At 41.6% G+C, this 17,071-nt stretch overlaps 2 protein-coding genes and 1 pseudogene across 2 annotated transcripts; all 3 read right to left on the bottom strand.

Annotated features, from left to right (window-relative positions):
- Positions 1-1,772: 1,772 nt before the first annotated feature.
- Positions 1,773-2,717, bottom strand: LOC136174948 (olfactory receptor 52B4-like). Its single transcript, XM_065945215.1, has one exon. It carries the CDS (start codon positions 2,715-2,717, stop codon positions 1,773-1,775), a length of 945 nt encoding a protein of 314 aa, XP_065801287.1.
- Positions 2,718-9,513: 6,796 nt separating this feature from the next.
- On the bottom strand, positions 9,514-10,127 carry LOC136175771 (RNA polymerase II subunit A C-terminal domain phosphatase SSU72 like protein 6-like; annotated as a pseudogene).
- Positions 10,128-16,431: 6,304 nt separating this feature from the next.
- Positions 16,432-17,028, bottom strand: LOC136175770 (RNA polymerase II subunit A C-terminal domain phosphatase SSU72 like protein 3-like). Its single transcript, XM_065945994.1, has one exon. It carries the CDS (start codon positions 17,026-17,028, stop codon positions 16,432-16,434), a length of 597 nt encoding a protein of 198 aa, XP_065802066.1.
- Positions 17,029-17,071: the final 43 nt, after the last annotated feature.

The following is a 17,071-nucleotide window of genomic DNA, read 5'->3' as shown; positions in this document are numbered from 1 at the left end:
TATAAACAGTGCAGCAATGAACACTGGAGTGCATGCATTCTTTTGGATGTTTTTCTCTAGATATATGTCCAGCAGTGGGATTGCAGGGTCATGTGGTCACTGTATTTTTAGTTTTATAAGGAACCTCCATACTATTCTTTATAGTGACTGTACCAATTTACATTCCCACCAACGGTTTAGAAGGGTTCCTTTCTCTCCACACCCTCTCTAGCATTTATTATTTGTAGAGTTTTTTTATGATAGCCATTCTTACTGGTGTGAGGTAATATCTCATCGCAGTTTTGATTTGCATTTGTCTAGTAATTAGCAATGTTGAGCATCTTTTCATGTGTTATATATTTTATGCCATACACAGCAGCAGCAGCAAGTCTCATGCTCCTTTGAAGTGGAACAGTTTTTTGAGTGTGCTCAGAATCAGGGTGACCTTAAGCTTTGTGAGGGTTTCACAAGGTACTAGAACCTTGTGAAACATTGGTGAACGGATTAGCTTAATCAAGAAGTTCCCATCAAAGATGTGAAAAACCATCTCTCATGCCCACATTGGTTTAGCGTTACAAATATAATTGATAGTGAAGATTTAAAGTGTGAAACCACCAGGTAAACCTCTCCTCAATCATTAACAAGTTTTGTGCTTCCTCAGGATTGCTGATAGAGAAGGCAATGGCACCCCACTCCAGTGCTCTTGCCTGGAAAATCCCATGGACGGAGGAGCCTGGTGGGCTGCAGTCCATGGGGTCGCTGAGAGTCGGACACGACTAAGTGACTTCACTTTCACTTTCACTTTCATGCATTGGAGAAGGAAATGGCAACCCACTCCAGTGTTCTTGCCTGAAGAATCCCAGGGACGGGGGAGCCTGATGGGCTACCGTCTCTGGGGTCGCACAGAGTCGGATACAACTGAAGCGACTTAGCAGCAGCAGCAGCAGCAGCAGCAGGATTGCTGAGGAAGAGGGTTTTCTCATTCTATGGAAGTTCATTGAGATGGTATTGAGTTTGGGGCTACGCAGATGTTTTTGGTCTCTTAAACATGCTTTTCTGATGTTACTGATGTGAATTCATTAGAATAAAATGTTTTTCTTTCCAAAAAAATTTTGTCAAATATTTGACAAATGCAAATTATATATTTATAAAGTATACAATCAGACGATTTGATATATAAATACATATACATATATAGCAAGATAATGCAATCAAGTTAATGAACATATTCATCACCCTTTTCATAGGTGCAATTTGTGTATGTATATGTGCATGAGTGTGTGTGGTAAGAAAACATAATATCAACTCTCAAGCAATTTCAAATAGACAATATAAGATTATTAAATATAGAAACAATGCTATCCATTAGGGTCCAGAAGTTATTCATCCTGCGCAACTGATGAATTGTACCCTTTTTATGTGACTGTCCAAGGATGTCACAAGATGTCTCAAAGAGTGGGAAACTCAGCCAGGAATGGTTAAAGAAATTCAAAACCAGAAATCAGTACTCATTTCATCTTTTACCAAATCAAGCTAACGACATGAAGGATACATGATTTAGAAGTTCACAGGCTCTCTGGAGGACACACCATGCTCAGTCAAACATGGTACTACTCTCTGTTGCTTTGACAGCAAAAGATGTAAACTCTGAAACCTACCTTGTGACCTTTCCTGGAAACAGAATCCGCCAAGACATTTATGTTTCAGTTTATCAACAGTGTTTCCACTCACCACATCTGTAGTCCATATCATGAACAGCAAGAGATGATGAAAAGTTTGTTCCTCCTTTGGAGTTATTTCTGCTTTGAAAAAAATATGTGAGCCACTTGCTCCCGGATTTGCTTGGTCTTGATCCCGTAAATGATAGGGTTCAGCATAGGTGGAGCCAGAACGCAGACATTAGCCAACAAGATGTGAACATGAGGTGGAATGTGACGACCAAACCTCTGAGTCAGGATCGTGAAGAAGGCAGGTCCATAAAAGAGAACGATGATGCAGACATGAGAGCCACATGTGTTGAGAGCCTTGTGGTGAGAGTCTTGGGAAGACATGTGGAAGACAGCATGGAGAATCAGCACATAGGAAACAAAAATTAGCAGGGCGTCTAAAACCACTGTTGACATTAGGACAAAGAGTCCATACCAGATGTTCACCTGAATGTCATTACAAGCATATTTGGCCAAACCAATGTGTTCACAAAAGGTGTGGGGTATGATATTATTTTTGCAGAAATTCAATCTTTTCAAAAGGAATACTATGGGGAAAATTGTACAATAACTTCTCAGAAAGATGGTAATTCCTATTTTCCCAATCAGTGTGTGTGTAAGAATAGTGGTATATCTCAGTGGAAAGCATATGGCAATGTAGCGGTCAAATGCCATCACCAGCAAGATCCCTGACTCAGACATGAAAGTGCTGTGTGAGATGAAGAACTGAGTGATGCAGCGATCCAGGGAGATCTCCCCAGCATGGAACCAGAAGATAGCCAAGGCCTGAGGGACTGTGCACGTAGAGAGGACAATGTCTGCTCCAGCCAGCATGCAGAGGAAGAGGTACATGGGTTCATGAAGGTTGCACTTTGTGAGGATAATGCAGATGACTAGGCTGTTTCCAAAGAGGGCAATAGCATAGGAAATGAAGAAGGGGATGGAGATCCATATGTGTTGGTCCTCAAGGCCAGGGATGCCCAGCAAGCGGAAGACTGTGTGGCTAACACCAGTGTGGTTTAAAGTCATCATGTCTAGAAATACACTAAATACATCACTTCTTATTCACATACAGAGATAAAAACACAGATTTTCCTAGTCTTGGTGAAAGCAGCAGGAGATTTTGTCATATTCCATACTTCTGCCTTCTTTGAACATGCAAATAATAAGACATACACAAAGGTGAAGAGGATATGTTCTGTAGCCTAGAATGCTACTCTAATTAAAGGATATACAGGTTTCCAACTAGTCAAATAAAAAGATATTGCTGTATATCTTTTCCGACCAACAGATGGGTATCAATATATAGCAGGGACCATGGTACATCTCTGGGAAGGCAGTAGCAAGATTGTAATTGAACTTGACATTGAGGAGTTTATCATATAGCAAAGAAAGAAAAGAAAAAGATGTATTCTTGAAACATTTTCAGGCAGAGGCTTAGGCATAGGCTAGAGAATTTCAGGCTAGAGAGGCTTAGGCATAGAGAATACTGGAGAAAGTATGGGAGGATTTGTACAGGCAGATTTTTCCTGATTGTGAAGGACATTGATCACAACTTTACACTTAAACTCAACCATTTACATGGGGAGCAGCCCTTAGATGTCATGAAGTTATCAGTTTAGAACAGTTGATCTAGTTTTTAAAATAAAATTGTTTTCAATGTGAAAATAAAATAAAATTATCTATGGAGGTTTACTGGAACAGTAGTTGATGAGACAGGATTCTAAATGGCCAATGGTGTTCCTGGACTAAAACGGATCTGAACCTAATGCTCAAGGAGGAATTAAACTAATATCCATTATGCATCTGCTTTATGCCAGCATCTGCAGTCATCACTTGGTGTGTGTTACTTTATGTATTTTTGCATTCACATGTTGACTATCCATTCAAGGAACTGGGTATTATCTCGTTTCACTCTTAAGAAATATGAAACTCAAGAAATGTGAATTATTTGCCAAATATCCCAAGGAAATAATTAATAGATATGAGATTTTAAAATTGTGCATTTACCACATACAGGAACCTCACTTGTGAAGAGGGTCAAGAGACCTTAAGAGGTGCCATTGACAAGGCCTGTGTGCCCGACGTGAGGCACTCCTCCAGCTTGCCTCTTAGAAAACTAAGTGTAGAAATGACTGAAATTGAAAAAAGAAAGGTATCACTTCTCAGAAGGAGGAGGGAGGGCCGCATGATATTTAAAGTCTTTTTACATGCAGAAATTGAACATTTGTTTCTTAGTACACTTTGATTCACTAATTAACTCAGCTATTCAGGTAACATATATTGAGCAAAAACTATTTTCAGGCACCATATCACTAACCAGGGATAAAGGGGGGAAATGGGAATTTTTAGAATCTTACAATATATACTTATGGTTTAAAGAGGGGCAAATTATGAATAGACAGGTTTTAAGAATCGGAGACAAATGTGAATTCCTTCTATTGAATGAGTATCTTAAAATACTTGTCTCATAAGATTGATCTTATATACTCACTATAAACATTATATTGTCTACTCCAGTTACCCTCGATGCTTCTAATTTTCCTATTTGGGGAGGAAAATCAACTCCTATAATCATGGCTGGGTGCTGGGAGAAAATGTTCTGTCAGAGTCATCAGTCATCAGTTGGCCTTGGGTCTGAAACTGTTGGGCTTCCCAGGTGGCTCTAGTGGTGAAGAATCTGCTCGCAAATGCGGGAGAGGTAAGATATGTGGGGTTCGATCCCTGATCAGGAAGATATCCTGGAGGAGGGTATGGCTACTTCAGTATTCTTACCTGGAGAATCCCCAGGGACAGAGAATCCTGGCAGGCTAGAGTCCATAGGGTCGCAAAGAGTCAGACATGACTGAAGCAACTTAGCATGTACACTGAAACTGTTTCCCATTGAGCACATGCTCCCCTCTGAGAATTCTCTCCAGTGAGGGCAGCCTGTCCATTGCAGGAAGTGGAAAACCAGAAGGCAGGGGAGAGCACCAAATAGAAATGATTGTACTTGTGAATCCCACAGCCTGATTTAAAAATAAATAAATAAAAGGAAAATAGATAAAAGCAAGAAGGAAGAAGCCAGGAAAGACAAATCAACAAGGTAGGGCTTCAGCGGAAAGTGAAAGTCGCTCATTTGTGTCCAACTCTTTGTGACCCCATGGACTATATAGCCCATGGAATTCACTGGGCCAGAATACTGGAGTGGGTAGCCTTTCCCTTCTCCACCAGATCTTCCTAACCCAGGAACTGAACTTGGCTCTCTTGCATTGCAGGCAGATTCTCTACCAACTGAGTTATCAGGGAAGCCCTAGAGCATTGCAAAAGTTCACCAGAGCCATAAAGTGTAGACAGGGACTAAGAGGGAAATATTTAAAATCAGAGTCATAGAAAGAGGCCAGAAAGCTAGGGTTAGTGAATTTCCCTGTGGGACTGGTGTCCCAATGGAGTGACTTCAGTCTGAAACAAGTTAATTCTTAACACCCTACTCAAATGCCTCCTCCTATTTCTCACACACAGGCAAGTCTCCCTGGTAGCTCCCCAAAGCCCCTTCCCACACCCTGCCTGGAGAAATCCCACACAGATCCTTGTCATTTTCAACATCTTTCTCATACTTTGCCAAGAGCGATCTATAGTAAGACCATTTGTTTTCTATTTCTCATGTCAAACCTAATTCTATGGCACCTGTTATTTAATGAATGATATCTCATTTTCTAAGGCAGAGGAACCAGAGATCAAATTGCCAACATCCATTGAATCATCAAAAAAGCAGGAGAACTCCTTAGAAACTTTTTCCAGTAGAAAAACATCTATTTCTGCTTTATTGACTACACCAAAACCTTTGACTGTGTGGATCACAACAAACTGTGGAAAATTCTTAGAGATGAGAATACCAGACCACCTCACCTGCCTCCTGAGAAAACTGTATGCAGGTCAAGAAGCAACAGTTAGAATCAGACATGGAACAATAGTCTGGTTCCAAATAGGAAAAGGAGTACATCAAGGCTGTATATTGTCACCCTGCTTATTTAACTTATATGCCAGAGTACATCATGAGAAATGCTGGACTAGAAGAAGCACAAGCTGGAATCAAGATTGTCGGGAGAAATATCAATAACCTCAGATAGGCAGATGGCACCACACATGGCAGAAAGCGAAGAACTGAAGTTGATGAAAGTGAAGAGCAGAGTCAAAAAGCTGGCTTAAAACTCAACATTCATAAAGCTAAGATTGTGGCATCTGGTCCCATCACTTCATGGCAAATAGACAGGGAAACAATGGAAACAGTAACACACTTTATTTATTTATTTACTTGGGCTCCAAAATCTCTGCGGAAGTTGACTGCAGCCATGAAATTAAAAGACACTTGCTCCATAGAGGAAAAGCTATGACCAACCTAGACAGCATTTTAAAAAGCAGATGCATTACTTTGCTGACAAAGGTCCATCTCATCAAAGCTATGGTTTTTCCAGTAGTCATGCTTGGATGTGAGAGTTGGACTATAAAGAAAGCTGAGCGCCAAGGAATTGATGCTTTTGAACTGTGGTGTTGGAGAAGACTCTTGAGAGTCCCTTGGACTGCAAGGAGATCAAACCAGTCAATCCTAAAGGAAATCAACACTGAATATTCATTGGAAGGACTTATGCTGAAGCTGAAGCTGAAGCTCCAGTACTTTGGCCACCTGATGTGAAGAACCGACTCATTTGGAAAAAACCCTGATGCTGGGAAAGAATGAGGGCAAGAAGAGAAGGAGGCAACAGAGGAGGAGATGGTTGGACACCATTACCAACTCGATGGACATGAGTCTGAGCAAGCTCCAGTAGTTAGAGATGGACAGGGAAACCTGGCATGCTGCAGTCCATGGGATCACAAAGAGTCAGACATGACTGAACAACTGAACTGAACTGATCTGCTAATTTGCTAACTTTCAGTAACTTCAGCTGGTTCATATACTCTCAACCTCCCTTTCCAGACCTTACCCTTCACTTCTGCTAGAAGTACCTCTGTTTAGTATCATTCCACACATATTAACATCCTACAAGGGTGTTGTCCTGCCCCTGCCCCTCTATCCTGTTTAGGACATAGCACCTGCCCCGTCCTTACCTTGATCCTTGAACCATCTCTACCTATAGATGTCTAATCACACCCTGGCCTTAGAATGAGTCCTCAGGAACAGACATTCTACTGGAAATATAAGTATCAGCTAGCTACATGGCAGGATTTGGGCTGTTTATTCTCCTTGATGTGAGCCCCTGAGAGCAGCACTTATCCCAGGACTCAAGGGACAGAACTGTCTCCACCAGCCTCACTCTCTTCCCAAATGTGTTTTGTCTCTAAAACATCTTCACATCTTCTTCACTTCCTCCCACTCCTTTTCTCTCTCTTACTTCTTTCAGATGCTGAATTTCTTAAAAAATGGTTTATCACCTAAGCTAGTCTTTAAGAAAAAAATCAAGGCCATATAAATTTAATGTGATAAATGCTGTTTTGATCAACTAAAATGAAGCTGTCAATGTGAGTCTAGTGCTAAACCCTGTAGCTCAGAGTCTCTTGAGTTTAGCAAGCCTCATCTACTCTGTCCCCTATGTAACTCCTCACTGCCTTTCTCCATTCTAATTACTGTAAAAGTAGGATGTCATTTTGTCCTTTATCTTTCACTTCACTGGACATCATTTACATATGCATTCTGCCTGCGTTCTCTTCTCCTTAGAAAATTTCAAGTAAAATAATAATTGCTACTTGGCTCCACTGTGTTCATAAATACAAATGATAACCCTGAGTTTGCCTACTAATGAAAATTACCCTTAAGCTTATCTTCATTTGGTGCATTTTTTAAAAACAATATAAACTTTTTATTTTGTATTGGGGTATAGTGGATTAACAGTTTTGTGATAGTTTCAGGTGAACAGTGAAGAGATTGTGTTAATCTATTTTCAGCAAAAATATGAAGGTTACAATTAATATGTACCAACAGTTTTTGACATTTCTTCTTCATGAAATATCTTGAAATTGTAAGTGTTAGTTGCTCAGTCATATTCGGCTCTTTCCGACCCCATCAACTATAGCTCACCAGGCTCCTCTGTCTGTGGAATTCTCCAGGCAAGAATGCTGGAAAAGCTAGCCCTTCCCCTCTCCAGGGGATCTTCCCAACCCAGGAATTGAACCCAGGACTCCTGCATTGCAGGCAGACTTGGTATTTACCAACTGAGGCACCAGGGAAGCCCATGAAATAGTTCACACGAAAGTTATACCCATCCTCAGCTTTTCCATGAGTTCCAAATTTCAGAGACATGAATAATGGTGTTGTTGCCTAAGGGTATATAATTATATGTACTTAGTGCTTAACAGATCACATGTAAATCAAAATAATTTTGACACACTCATATTTGCCTGCCTCCTTTGGCTACACTCAAGATTTTCACCTTGATCTTGCTTTTCAGATCCATATTCATGGGCCTAGGCACAGCTTATTTTTATGTTCCTTGAGGTTGGCTGAATCTTCTGATCTGTAAATATTTTTTAATGAGTTTGGAAATGTTCCACAATTCTTTCTCCAAAAAATATTTTCAGTCCTATTCTTTCTCTTATTTCATTTGAAACCCCAAATCCACGTTAGGTATTTTGACATTTTTCCCTCAGTAGAAGGGAAAGAGAGTGACAGAAGATGAGACGGTTGGATGGCATCACCAATTCAATGAACATGAACTTGGGCAAACTCTGGGAGATGGTGAAGGACAGAGAGGCCTAGTGTGTTGCAGTTCCTGGGGTCACAAAGAGTTGGACATGACTTAGTGACAACAACAACAGCAAAGTCACCCAGGACTTGGTGCCATTGTTCATCAGAACCAAGAATATTTCACTACCCAGGAGTAAGGAGCCACTTTCACAGAAGTACAGTACTCAACAAATGAATGTTTTTAGCATGAAGAAAGTTCTCATTAGGAAAAAATGCTTTTCTCCATGGAAGTCATTTATCTTCAACAATAAAAGAACCAAGGCACTGACTTTGTAACAGGTTTCCCTGGTGGAACAGACAGTAAAGAATCTGCCTGCAATGCAGGAAATCCATGTTTGATACCTGGGTCTGTAAGATTCCCTGGAGGAGGAAATGGCAGCCCACTCCAGTATTCTAGCCTGGAGAATTCCATGGACAGAGGAGCCTGGCAAGCTAACTTCCATGGAGTCCCAAAGAGCCAGAAACGACCTAGCAACTTTCACTTTCACTTTGAAGGTTTATTTCTTTTTATTACATTTAATGAGCTATTTTATTGAACAAATCATGCCAGAATTTTAGTAATAAATACAATTCATTATGCACTGAGTTTCTATTAAAGTTGGCACTAGAAAAGGACTTCTGATCTAAAAATAAAAATATTTTTAAGTTCAAACATTCAATACAAACCTAGCTCACTAAAAAAAACAATTCACATTTATACATATGCCAGAAAAGCAAAAGGATTGTTATCACTATAAATGGATAACATAGACACTGTTTTTCATTTTCTGAAATATCCTTCAACACTTCACTTGTCCAGCAACCCATTATGAGTCTTGGTTTGTTGATCATTAAAATGGAGTCCTTGTTGACTTCTTTGCAGAGATGTGTGAACACTGAATTATTCCTTTGAAGGCAAGTCTCCACACTATTCAAACTCAAATTGAAAGGACTTTGATGCCTACTTACAGTTTGTGTTCTGTTTGCCATGAAACATTTTTATCCTCCACTTTTTGACTGAGTGGGATGCACCTGAAAAAAAAATCATACAGACAGCTTTTAATATAAAAGAACTTTGAAGACCCTTCTCAGAGAAGATATATACTAGCCCAAAAGTCTACATTAAAATTCTTACTGACAAGGGAGCTGAAAACCACCTAAGATCTTCAGTAGAAGCAGACTGTGTGCAAAAACTACTTCTTGTTTTCTACTTTGCTGCCTGGAGCAGCTCGGCCAGACTGCTTTGCGTGTCATCAGACTGCTTTGCGTGTCATCAGCCTGCTGGAGGCCCTGGCAGAGCTCGCAGATGATTGAAGCACCAAGGCTGACTGCCTTCAGCGTGTCCTTTATATCCAAGTTGATCACATGCACAGGCTGCCCGGTCTTCTGTTCTCTATCACACAGATTTTTCACCACCATTTTATACTCTCTGTCAGCACAGGTGAAGATGACATCAAAGGGAGCTGTGCACTCTTGAAATCATTTTGGACAAGGCTTAATTATCTCATTTCTCCCCAACATGTGAAACACCCCACTGCTGCTATAGCATACCTGGTCTTTGAGGAAAAGGTCCTTGCATATCTACTCATATGTGGTGGAGAAATCATAGACCACGGGGAGGGTGCCAGTCCTGGGAGTGTCACACAGGATCCCACTCCAAAAGACCTGACATTGAATCCTTTCTTCTCGAGGATGCTTTGGGCTTCCATGCTCCTGTTCATGTTGCTCATACAGACCATGGCCATGCTGAATGGGGGAGGAGGGCATGATGGTGGCCACTTGAGACTCCAGCTGCATGGGTGGGCTTCAGGGTCCAAGGGAACTCTGAAACCAGGGAGATGAGCACCTGGGTCCAGTTCTTGCAACTAGTATAGTGTCAAAGAACAGAGACCAAGTTTATATGCAGTCACCACAATGAGGTGGGTAGAGAACTCTTGACTGATAAGTGGGTTAACTCTTGAATGGGTTTGGATAGTGGATTTGGACTGGAGAGCTAGATTCAGTCATCTGAACAATCTGGTGTTAAATTATCTTTAACATCTAATATTGGGCAAGGGTGTGGTTACCCTGTGACTGTGTTTTGAAATCTCCACTTTTGATAGAAATGCAAAGAGGCAAAATGGTTGTCTGAGGAGGCCTTACAAATAGCTGTGAAAAGAAGAGAAGTGAAAGGCAAAGGAGAAAAGGAAAGATATACCCATTTGAATGCAGAGTTCCAAAGAATAGCAAGGAGAGATAAGAAAGCCTTCCTCAGTGATCAGTGCAAAGAAATAGAGGAAAACAATAGAATGGGAAAGACTACAGATCTTTTCAAGAAAATTAGAGATACCAAAGGACATTTCATGCAAAGATGGGAACAATAAAGGACAGAAGTGGTATGGGCCTAACATAAGCAGAAGATATTAAGAACATGGCAAGAATACACAGAAGGATTATACAAAAAAAGATCTTCATGACCCAGATAATCACAATGGTGTGATCACTCAACTAGAGCCAGGCATTCTGGAATGCAGGCCTTAGGAAGCATCACTATGAACAAAGCTAGTGTAGGTGATGGAATTCCAGTTGAGTTATTTCAAATCCTAAAAGATGATGCTGTGAAAGTGCTGCACTCACTATGCCAGCAAATCTGGAAAACTCAGCAGCGGCCACAGGACTGGAAAAGGTCAGTTTTCATTCCGGTCCCAAAGAAGAACAATCCCAAAGAATGCTCAAATTACCACACAATTGCACTCATATAACATGCTAGCAAAGTAATGCTCAAAATTCTCCAAGCCAGGCTTCAACAATATATGAACCGTGAACTTCCAGATGTTCAAGGTGGATTTAGAAAAGTCAGAGAAAATCAGATTGCCAACATCTGCTGGATCATCAAAAAAGTGAGAGAGTTCCAGAAAAATATCTACTTCTACTTTGTTGACTATGCCAAAGCCTTTGACTGTGTGGATCATAACAAACTGTGGGAAATTCTTCAAGAGATGGGAATACCAAACCACCCCATCTGCCCCCTGAGAAATCTGTATGCAGGTCAAGAAGCAAGAGTTAGAACTGGACATGGAACAACAGACTGGTTCCAAATCAAGAAAGGAGTATATCAAGGCTGTATATTGTCACCCTGCTAATTTAACTTTTATGCAGAGTACATCATGAGAAATGCTGGGCTGGAAGATGCACAAGCTGGAATCAAGATCGCTGGGAGAAATATTAATAACCTCAGATATGCAAATGACACCATGCTTATGGTAGAAAGTGAAGAACTAAAGAGCCTCTTGATGAAAGTGAAAGAGGAAAGTGAAAAAGTTGGCTTAAAACTCAACATTCAAAAAATCAGAGCATCTGGTCCCATCACTTCATGGCAAACAGATGGGGAAACAATGGAAACAGTGAAGATTTTATTTTTTTCAGCTCCAAAATCACTGCAAATGGTGACTGCCACCATGAAACTAAAAAATGCTTACTCCTTGGAAGAAAAGTTATGACCAACCTAGACAGCATATTAAAAAGCAGAGACATTACTTTGCCAACAAAGGTCTATGTAGTCAAAGCTATGGTTTATCCAGTAGTCAAGTATGTATGTGAGAGTTGGACTATAAAAAAAGCTGAGCACCAAAGAGTTGATGCTTTTTAACTGTGGTATTGGAGAAGACTCTTGAGAATCCCTTGGACAGCATTCTGAAATGTCATTTGCAGGCATTCTGGAATGCAGGCCTTAGGAAGCATCACTATGAACAAAGCTAGTGGAGGAGATGGAATTCCAGTTGAGTTATTTCAAATCCTAAAAGATGATGCTGTGAAAGTGCTGCACTCACTTTCAGCATTTCCATCCAAAAGGAAATCACTCCTGAATATTCATTGGAAGGGCTAAGGCTAAAAATGAAACTCCAATACTTTGGCCACCTGATGCAAAGAACTGACTCATTGGAAAAGACCCTGGTGCTGGGAAATATTAAGGTGGGTGGAGAAGGGGGTGACAGAGGATGAGATGGTTGGATGGCATCACCAACTCAATGGACATGAGTTTGAGTAAACTCCAGGAGTTAGTGATGGACAGGGAGGCCTGGCTACAGGAGGCTTGTGCTACAGTCCATGGGATTGCAAAGAGTTGGATATGACTGAGCAACTGAACTGAACTTATGATATTAGGCAAAATGCCCAGATTACTCCCAAGCTTGTCAGCAGCCCTTCCAGTGACCTGAGAACATGCATATGATAAACATGTTTGAAATTTCCAAGCTTACACTTCATTCAATTACAAGAATTTTTCCATATTTCTCTCCTACAATTGATGCTCTAGAATTGTAATTGTGTTAAATCACAGGAAGATACACATAGTTTTGCCCATAAAGTAATAAAATTATTCACCTGTGTAAAAAGGGAACTCCTGGAAAACATCCCTGCAGTATTTCAGGAGTTCCAAGAACACTGCCTATCCTCTATTTTATTTTCTTGAATTCATGATGATTCTCCAGGGACTGAAGCAGCCACCACTAACTTTCTCATGTCTTCAAGTAGAGAGCTGTCTGACCATTCTATATTGAAATACAGTAATTTTTAGTTCCATTCCTTTGTTAGTTTGCAGAATTGAAAGAGCAAAGGATATTGGTCTAAAAATTATGAACAAGACACCAAACAATAAGGAGAGACAGTCTTATCCCTTCAAAATGGTACAAGAGAAACATTCATTTAGTACATCACAGATTTAATGTCCCTGTGCCTCCAACAGTTAGAATGATTGTCATATTCACAGTCCTACCTTAGAAAACATACTCAGTCTTCTCAAAGTGTGAATCCCAGAGCCAGGGCATTAATATCAACCTGTAATGTGTGATAAAGGCAACTTTGGACCCCAGATCCCCAAATCAGAAGCTCTGGAAGTGGAGCCCAGAGGTCTGTCATGTACAAAGCCCTTCAGATGACTGCGATGGACACCATGACTTGAGAGCAACTGACTCAAAGCAGAAGTTTCTGAGCCTTCACTGGAACTTGGAAATCCCTGGGAATTTATACAAAGAATGGCTTCAAGAATACAAGGGAAGCAGAACATTTGTAAGAGAAAAGTCCTACAAACACCAGGCATAAATGGATAAGTAGTCACAACTTAAATATAGTGTGAAATTTTATTACAGTCAGTGACCCAGACTTGAAGGGATCCTATAAGTCATGGAGAACTAGATCTTGGGCATGAACTGAATAGAGCAGACAGAAATGGATCAGGGCCTTATGGGCCTTCCCCGCCATGTCCTCAGTCAGCCTTTGTCTGTGAAAAAACTTTAGTCAAAAAATAACCTTAGGAACTTCCCTAGTAGTTCAGTGGTTAAGAGTCTCTCTGCCTGTGCAGGGGCACAGGTTTGATCCCTGGTCCAGGAAGATTCAACATGCCACAGGACAATATAACCCATTGGCCACAACTACTAAGCTGGCCTTACTGACAACTGCCCACCTAGGACTGGTGCTTCAAACCAAGAGAAACCTGCACACTGCAATGAAGAAAATCCACACAGAGCATGGAAGACCCAGCACAGCCAAAAATAAAGAAAAAGAATAAGCTTAATCACAGAAGTGAGAAAAGGCAGAAACAAAGGAAAACAGTCTAACAAAACTAAATAATAGTTTAGTCACTAAGCATAGTTAAGTATCTTTCAATTCAGTTCAGTCAGGTTGCTCAGTCATGTCTGACTCTTTGCGACCCCATGAATTGCAGCACGCCAGGCCTCCCTGTCCATCACCAACTCCTGGAGTTTACTCAATCTCATGTCCATCGAATCGGTGATGCCATCCAGCCATCTCATCCTCTGTCATCCCCTTCCCCTCCTGCCCCCAATCCCTTCCAGCATTAGGGTCTTCTCCAATGAGTCAACTCTTCGCATGAGGTGGCCAAAGTACTGGAGTTTCAGCTTCAGCATCCAGTGAACACCCAGGACTGATCTCCTTCAGGATGGACTGGTTGGATCTCCTTGCAGTCCAAGGGACTCTCAAGAGTCTTCTCCAAACCACAGTTCAAAAGCATCAATTTTTTGGTGCTCAGCTTTCTTCACAGTCCAACTCTCACATCTATACATGACCACTGGAAAAACCATAGCCTTCACTAGATGGACCTTTGCTGTCAAAGTAATGTCTCTGCTTTTAAATATGCTCTCTAGGTTGCTCATAACTTTCCTTCCAAGGAGTAAGCGTCTTTTAATTTCATGGCTGAAATCACCATCTGTGGTGATTTTGGAGCCCCCCAAAATAAAGTCTGATGCTGTTTCCACTGCCTTCCCATCTATTTCCCATGAAGTGATGGGACTGGATGCCATGATTTTAGTTTTCTGAATGTTGAGTTTTAAGTCAACTTTTTTACTCTCCTCTTTCACTTCATCAAGAGGCTTTTTAGTTACTCTTCACTCTCTGCCATAAGGGTGGTGTCATCTGCATATCTGAGGTTATTGATATTTCTCCTGGCAATCTTGATTCCCGCTTGCGCTTCTTCCAGCCCAGCATTTCTCATGGTGTACTCTGCATAGAAGTTAAATAAGCAGGGTGACAATATACAGCCTTGAAGTACTCCTTTTCCTATTTGGAACCAGTCTGTTGTTCCATGTCCAGTTCTAACTGTTACTTCCTGACCTGCATATAGGTTTCACAAGAGGCAGGTCAGGTGGCCTGGTATGCCCATCTCTTGAAGAATTTCCCACAGTGTATTGTGATCCACACATTCAAAGGCTTGGCATAGTCAATAAAGCAGAAACAGATGTTTTTCTGGAACTCTCTTGCTTTTTCGATAATCCACCTGATGCTGGCAATTTGATCTCTGGTTCCTCTGCCTTTTCTAAAACCATCTTGAACATCTGGAAGTTCACAGTTCACATATTGCTGAAGCCTGGCTTGGAGAATTTTGAGCATTACTTTACTAGTGTGTGAGATGAATGCAATTGTGCAGTAGTTTGAGCATTCTTTGTGATTGCCTTTCTTTGGGACTGGAATGAAAACTCACCTTTTCTAGTCCTGTGGCCACTGCTGAGTTTTTCCAAATTTGCTGGCATATTGAGTGCAGCACTTTCACAGCATCATCTTTCAGGATTTGAAATAACTCAACTGGAATTCCATCCCCTTCACTAGCTTTTTCTTAGTGATGCTTTCAAAGGCCCACTTGACTTCACATTCCAGGATGTCTGGCTCTAGGTGAGTGATCACACCATCATAGTTCTCCCTTAAGTGCTGTAGATAATATTTGGAGACATATCCTGTGAGCTATCTTGTAGATACTGAAACACCTGCCCTGTGGATTAACTACAGAATGACTAGGCATTTGCCATGACATTTGCTGCTTCTGTTTGCCATGACATTCGCTGTTTTTGTTGCTTAGTCGCTAAGTTGCTACGACTCTTTTGTGACTTTGTGGACAGTAGCTGCCACGCTTCTCTGTCCATGGGATTTTTCAGGCAAGAGTACTGGAGTGGGTTGCCATTTCCTTCTCCAGGGAATCTTCCTGACCCAGGGAATGAACCTGTGTCTCTTGCATTGCAGGCAGATTCTTTACCACTGAGCCACCAGACTGGCCCCATCCATGATATAAGCTTCCACAATTTTGAAAATGCTCATAAGGTAAGAGGAACAAACCAACCATAGAACTGAAGATTAACTGGACTTAAATAATCAAGATGACACTAATCAAATCATCTCATGACCAATGTCAAGATGACTGTCATAGCTGCTTCTGCATGTAACCCCCTCCCTCTGTCTATAAAAATTCTTGCCCACTGATTGTCAGAGGGGTAGAGTCAGTCTTTGGAGAGAAATCTGTCCCCCTCCCTGAATCACCACTCCCCTGCCCCCTCCACCTGGTTGCCAGGATGCAAAATAAACTTTCCTTTCCCCTAAACTTGCCTCTTTATTGGCTTTTGAACAATGAGCAGCCAGAACCCACTTTCAGTTACAAAACTCTAATCATAATCAGAGGGGAGGACTATGTTTCAAAAGGATTTAGGAAACACTTTAAGCCAACCTTGAAGACTAGCACACAAATTGGTCCCAAATAATGTGACCAAGGTAAAGAGAGAAAGCCGAGAGTCAGCCATAGTTTGCTCTCTTCTTCAGTAGAAGCAGAAAGCTCCTTCCTGTTTTCCTCTCCGCTGCCAGGAACAGCTCAGCCAGACTGCCTTCCATGTCCTCTGCCTGCTGGAGGCATTCGCAGAGCTCGCAGATGATCAGAGACCCAAGGGTGGCATCCTCCGCGTTGTCGTCCATGTCCACATTGATCACGTGCACGGGCTGGCAAGTCTCCTGCTCTTGGGCCCACAGCTCTTCTATCACCCGGTCATAGACACTCTCCTCGCAGGTGAAGATGACATCAAAGCGATCTCTGCACTCTTGAAATCTTTCCGGGCGAGGCTTGATTCTCTCGTTTCTTCCCAAGATGTGCAAGATGCCGTTGCTGGTATAGCGTTCTCGGTCTTTGCGCGCAAGGTCCTTGCGCATCTGTTCATACGTGGTGGAGAAATCGTAAACCACAGGGAGGTTGCGCGCGGTTCCTGGGAGCCTGACTCGGGATCCGGCTCCAAAAGACCTGACACTGAAACCTTTCTTCCTGAGAATGCTGTGGGCCTCCATGCTCCTGTTCATGTTGCTCATGCAGACCACAGCCACCTTGAGCGGGGAGAAGGACATGGCGGGGGTCACTTGGGACTCCAAGAAGATAAGTGGAATTCAG

The sequence above is a fragment of the Muntiacus reevesi genome, chromosome 9 (genome assembly GCF_963930625.1).
Source record: "Muntiacus reevesi chromosome 9, mMunRee1.1, whole genome shotgun sequence".
In the NCBI taxonomy this organism is placed as follows: Eukaryota; Metazoa; Chordata; class Mammalia; order Artiodactyla; family Cervidae; genus Muntiacus; species Muntiacus reevesi.
Note: the sequence above shows the minus strand (reverse complement) of the source record. Positions and strands in the feature narration are given on the sequence as shown.

What these genes read in the sequence shown, in the direction of transcription:
- LOC136174948 (XM_065945215.1), bottom strand. Translation starts at nt 2,717, where the DNA reads ATGATGACTTTAAACCACACTGGTGTTAGCCACACAGTCTTCCGCTTG.
- LOC136175770 (XM_065945994.1), bottom strand. Translation starts at nt 17,028, where the DNA reads ATGTCCTTCTCCCCGCTCAAGGTGGCTGTGGTCTGCATGAGCAACATG.